Source organism: Rana temporaria, chromosome 1 (genome assembly GCF_905171775.1).
Source record: "Rana temporaria chromosome 1, aRanTem1.1, whole genome shotgun sequence".
Taxonomy (NCBI): domain Eukaryota; kingdom Metazoa; phylum Chordata; class Amphibia; order Anura; family Ranidae; genus Rana; species Rana temporaria.
The window spans coordinates 100,945,919-100,951,918 of record NC_053489.1 but is presented as its reverse complement, the minus strand read 5'-3'; the positions used below and the strand labels follow the sequence as shown (position 1 = coordinate 100,951,918).

The following is a 6,000-nucleotide window of genomic DNA, read 5'->3' as shown; positions in this document are numbered from 1 at the left end:
TAATGTTTGGATTAATAAGAACAAATGCAGTAAGCTAACATTTTTATATATACACAAAGTGGTCATTCGATTCATACTTAATTTGCCTTTCAGAATATTATGAATATAGTATTGATGTATGTGGGTTTACTACCGCTTTAAGCTGCTCCTGATTACGATGTAATCCCTGCAGAGCAGAGCTCCTTTGGCTTTTTATCAAACTTGTAAAGCCTTCAAAGTAATTTTCCAAGGAAACTTTTTTTATACAAGAAAATTCCAAGAAACAAATTAAATTCTGTTGTGATTCTTTTTATTAATTATTTTAGTGCTTCAGAAAATTACAAATAATAATGCTGTAGTTCACATTTTCTGGAAAATTTTCGAAGTGACCTTAAAAAAAGAACAACTACAGCCAAATGCATGTTTTGAATAATATCTAAAATTAGGAATCTGTGAATGGACTTCTACTATCATGCCCCAAACTGAACATTTTCCATAGTAAGACCAGAGCCGTATTTTGCTGTGACCCTATGCCATCAACGATACCATAAACAGATGTGATGGGGACTGCAATATTTTTTTACATGAAATCCAGTCACTAAACTAAAAAGATGTCCAACAAGAGTCAGAAGAAAACAAGATCAAACAAGATTAATAGCAATTAAAAAAAAAAAAACTTTGCTTTTCTAAGGATTTTTCCTCAAAGGTCCAGGTTACCACTGTTCAGAAATTCTTCCCAAATCTGATCCATAATGTGGCTTGGGAAAAAATCACTTTTATCAAACAGTAAGATGTCTTTTACTTTCTGTACAGTATTCACTGGATTCAGTACAGTCTTCACTGGATTCAGTACGGTATTCACTGGATTCAGTACGGTATTCACTGGATTCAGTACGGTATTCACTGGATTCAGTACGGTATTCACTGGATTCAGTACGGTATTCACTGGATTGTGAAGACTTGAAACAGCTGCAAATTGAAATAATAATTTTTATTTAAAAGTATCACATGGTAATGGAAAAACCTACAATACTATTTTTCATTGCTGGAGCCAGATGCAAATGTCAGGAGAATATGCCATTCATGGTTACTGGGAGCATATCTTATCAGTAAATGGCCATGGATGCTATTGTTTCTTCCTGCTAAAAGAACAGGTATAGTATTGTCAGCAGAGCAAATGCAAGAAGGTGGGATGTGTGTCTCAGACTACTTAGGCCAGCTATAAAAGGAGTGATTTTCATTCCTGCAACCACGGGTTACATAGGTCATTGAGTATCTTTCCTCGTGAACAGCCCAGTGGGAGTGGTGCCCGCTGTGTATGCCGGGAAGGGATACTTTTGGGGTCCTTCGCCTCGTGGCCCTCCTGGCACAAGATATGTGTTGTATGATTTCCAACCCCGAGGCCGCGTTGGCCCGAGGCTGCATCTCTACTAGTGGGCCCAGTTATGCTGACTGGGGCCTACGAATCAAGAGGGATCCCAAGCTGTCCAGGTAAGTGAAGGAAGCTACACTTAATGAAGGAAACCAGGGGAGGACCTGCCCTGGAGGAGACCAAGTGGAAGGCTTATGTCTCGGGATAGGCCTGGTGACCTTATTAAGGAGAGATCCACGACTCAAGTTGTCCTACAGTTCCTCGGGTCGGCTTAAAGGCTCTTTAACTGTACGGCTAGAAGTTCAGATATTACATCCTGTGGCAGAGGATTCCGGACTGTTCAAGGGGTCTATCCGATTGAGCAATACTCAAGAGGGAGTGGTGAATGACTTTGGAGTTTAGGGGTTTTTCCCCAGTGATCTGTACCGTGTACCTGAACCTTCCCTTCCCCCTTCATCCTACCTTCTTCACGAGTTTTGAGCAAAAGAATAAAACAAGAAAGAGGTTTTACATCTTGTGTGGACATTTGAGTTCTTTCAGACTTTCTTTCCCTAGACGACAAGTGTTGAGGTAACGTGCAGGCCCAAATCTAACCAGCAGCTCCTACGGGGGTATTGCTACGCTACCAAGATTAAAACGGTCTATGGTCGGCTTTATTACAAATAAAATAGTGGTAAGGGTGGGGCGTGGCCTGGCTAGCGATGGAGTAGGACGTGGGTTGTAGGAGCTCCTCTTGCTGAAAATCCTATCTACCATCCTGAGTCACAGATTGACCTTCTAACTACCCAGAAACCCGATTGGAACCTCCGGGACCGGAGCGGCAGATGTCCCCACCGAAGAAATCATCCGCCGCGGCGGATAAGCTCGCTAAGTATCGACACGACGGAGCAGGCCAAAGATGGCGCGGACAAGGCCCAAGGGGAGGACCGCCATGCGGCGGAGACAGCGAAAGTGCTGGAAGCTATAGCCGCACTTCAGGGCACCCTCACAACTAAAATTGATGAGGTGAAAAATCGACATATCCCTCCTGAGACAAGATCTGTCCACGGTTCGGGGGAGAGTCTGAGACGGAGGCCCGCATCAGCGCCGCAAAGGACATACTGAACCCCATGCAGCGGCAAATTCACCAGCTACACTCCCACCAAGATGAAATTGAGAACAGGCTCCGCCACTGTAATCTGTGCTTTATAGGTTTGCCGGAGCGTGCGGAGGGCAGAGAACCGTCTGAATTCCTGGAGAACCTTCTAATCAAAGTGCATGGGAGAGAAGCTTTCTCACCGATGTTTGCAGTGGAAAGAGCGCACAGAATACCGGCAAAACCCCCGCCTGAAGGGGCACCCCCTCGTACCTTTATTGCCAAATTCCTAAATTTTAGGGATAGGGATAAAATCATGCGCCTATCCAGGGAAAAGGGGAACATGCGTGTGGACAATGGCCAGGTGGCTGTGTTCCCGGACTTCTCCAACGAGGTGCAGAGGAAGAGATCACAGTACCAGGATGTGAAGCGCCGTCTGCGTGTTCTGAACCTCAAGTATGCCATCCTGTTTCCAGCCAGGCTGCGAGTGGAAGAGGATGGCCGGGCACAGTTCTTTGACACACCAGCGTCAGCAGCAGCCTGGTTGGATCGGAAGGGGAGACAAGCATAGAGTCGGTTTTGGGTGCAAGTGAGTACCGTTTTTTATAATTGGTGCAGGAATGGGGTATGACATGGTGGGATATAAGTTGAACAGCAGGAGGAGCGAGTCCTTTAAAATCTCGTGGGAATGGTTCCTTGTTCCCGCTTTAGCTCCATGTGCAGCTCAGTGAACAATCGCCCCTACGGGACTGACTGTGTTTGTCATGTTTTGATCTACACAGAACAAAAGATATGTGCCTCCAGTCAGGTTTCTATACTACTGGACGTTTTTTTTTCTAAAATTGGTTGTATTTTTTGGGAAGCCAATGCTCATACCAGGTTGGGGAGGTGATGGGCTTGGAGGGGGATGTAAGTTTGCAGGGCCACCGTTGTGACCCTATATGGTTGATACATCTCTACAGCACAAAAAGTATTGTAACAGGAACAACTGTATATGAAGGTGCAAGTAACAGTGCTGTTTTAAAAGGGAAAGATGCTTATGTTTTACCGGTTTGTCACCCTGATGGCCCGGCCGAGTAGATTTGACCCCATGACCTCAGTTAAAGTCCTGACTTGGAATGTGCGAGGCGTGAGAAATAAAATTAAGCGCACAGCTGCCCTGGCCTATCTTAAATCTCAAAGGGCCAATATAATGGCCTTGACTGAGACACACGTTACAGGTCACTTGCAGTCTGCACTAAAGCGCCCTTGGATAGGTTGGGCGTACCACAGCACTCATACTAGCTTTTCTAGGGGAGTTTCGTTATTGGTGTCCAAGGCCACTCCATTTGAACTAGTGTCTTTGGAGTCTGACCAGCAGGGGAGGTATCTGTTCCTACATGCCCGTATTGACGGAATGCCTATATTACTGATTGCCTGCTATATCTACCCTCTGTACTGCTCAGAGGTCGTCACCACGGGCCTGGCATTTATGGCCAGATACCCGACGGTACCGGCGATGTGGATGGGGGATTTTAACATGACTATGGATCCTTATATGGATCGACCAGCGCGTCCCGAGGTAACAACAGGGGGATCCAGACTGACCAGACTGGGCCGCCTGATGAGGGAATTTGCCCTGGTGGACATGTGGAGGCTGAGAAACCCAATGAAGTTACACAGCCTCTTGCATACAGTACCTCCCATTTTTTTGAGATGGGAATGAGTACACCTATTAGCAAATATATGTAGGCATAGGATCTCTGCCATGTCCCCTTAAAGGAGAATTATACAAAAAAATGATTAGTTAAACCAACAAGTGCTTTTTTTACCACTACTAATCCTGTATATTGGCCTTTAACATTTACAAATGCAGACATTTAAAAATTGGATGCAAGATTTAGCACCAGGGGACACTTTTTGAAAGATAAATATTGCATTTTATATACTACTATATAGATCAGACCAAAATGAGGGACACGTGAGGAGGAAAGAGGGACAGAGGGACATTGCTCCAAATCAGGGACATTTGGGAGCTGTGCTCTTGTATTTATTATCATCTTGTATTTGTTGTATTATTTATTTATTACACATTATTTTTTACTGTTATCTAAACAATATATGCTAATCCTAAATCAGCTTCAATTCTTCCAAATACTTCAAATATCAAACCTGTGCAATGTGACTTCATTTACTACTTACATGCTGTTTGGGTTTGTAGACATGGATGATTTAATTCCTTTGGTGTAAAGTCCTCCTGTGACATAAAACTTAATAGCTTTTTTCCACAGTATGTGACCTGCAAAAACAAAAAACAGTAATAAAAAAATTTCAAATGTTTGTAACTTGACAGATATTTAATAAAGAAGGAGAGAGCGGGACTTTAAATGAAGCATGTGCGGGGAACAAATTACAATGGGTTGGGGGAAAATAATATATCTGGAATAGGTTATAAGTTAATTATTTTAATACTTTCACATAATGCATCGTACATGACTATATTGCATTATTAAAGAAATTTGGTAAACATTTACACTTTACAGACTTGGTTGGGGAAAAGGTTATTTTCGGCAGTGACCCAAGTGTACAAACAGAAAGTACAATGAAATATATTGCAGTACATACATATTGAAGCATGTAGATGGTAGCTCTATGCGTTTCGCGACTAATGGTCGCTCGTCAGGAGCAGGCATGCATTGCATTTTATATCTGTAACGACATAAGCACATTCCAGGTTGATCCATGGCAGACATCATTTGAAGGGCCAAGAACACTTCAAGGTCCCAGATGGTACTTACCAGGTAGCCAAGTGCTGCCGGCACTGGAGTGAAGCCCCAACCAGTCCCCATGTGCTGGAACAACACATGGGAACTCCCCTCTCCTCCCCCTCGTGTGCGTGACATTGGCGGGAAACTTTGGACAGCGGTCCCTAGATAAGGGCGTTACCCACGTTTGCTGCAGGCATTTGGCTTTGTGCCACAGACTCACATGCAACACACTTGGACTTCTCAGGTACCTCTTTTGTTTCCCCCACTCAGCACGTTCATCTATCCCCATTGTCTCCACTTTCCAGCCTTAGTTTAAAGTTCTCCTTCCCCCATTGCCATCCACATCTAGTTTATGCCTTCTTTTATTTACAGTCATCACCATTCACTGACTTCTGTCCATACATCACCTTTGCTTGATGCCTGTGCAACCTGGGTGCGTCCTGTTTGGGGGCTTGTTGTCCTATAGCGTCCTGCCACAGTCCCCGGTAGGGGTTGTTCCAGCACATGGGGACTGGTTGGGGCTTCACTCCAGTGCCGGCAGCACTTGGCTACCTGGTGAGTACCATCTGGGACCTTGAATTGTCCTCGGCCCTTCAAATGATGTATGCCCTGGATCAACCTGGAATGTGCTTATGTTACAGATATAAAATGCAATGCATGCCTGCTCCTGACGAGCGACCATTAGTTGCGAAACGCGTAGAGCTACCGTCTTCATGCTTCAATATGTATTTACTGCAATATATTTCATTGTACTTTCTGTTTGTACACTTGGGTCACTGCCGAAAATAACCTTTTCCCCAACCAAGTCTGTGAAGTGTATATGTTTA

The 6,000-nt window shown here is 44.2% G+C and overlaps 1 protein-coding gene across 1 annotated transcript in view; it reads right to left on the bottom strand.

The window, feature by feature from the left end:
• Positions 1 to 281: 281 nt before the first annotated feature.
• Positions 282 to 6,000, bottom strand: part of ANKRD31 (ankyrin repeat domain 31) — a 97,768-nt gene continuing 92,049 nt past the window's right edge. Inside the window, exons 4-5 of the mRNA XM_040341365.1 lie at positions 4,608 to 4,704; positions 282 to 948 (exon numbers count right to left, since the gene is read on the bottom strand). Coding sequence (XP_040197299.1) covers positions 680 to 948; positions 4,608 to 4,704 — 366 coding nt within the window. The 3' untranslated portion in view covers positions 282 to 679. The remainder of the gene's footprint in view (positions 949 to 4,607; positions 4,705 to 6,000) is intronic.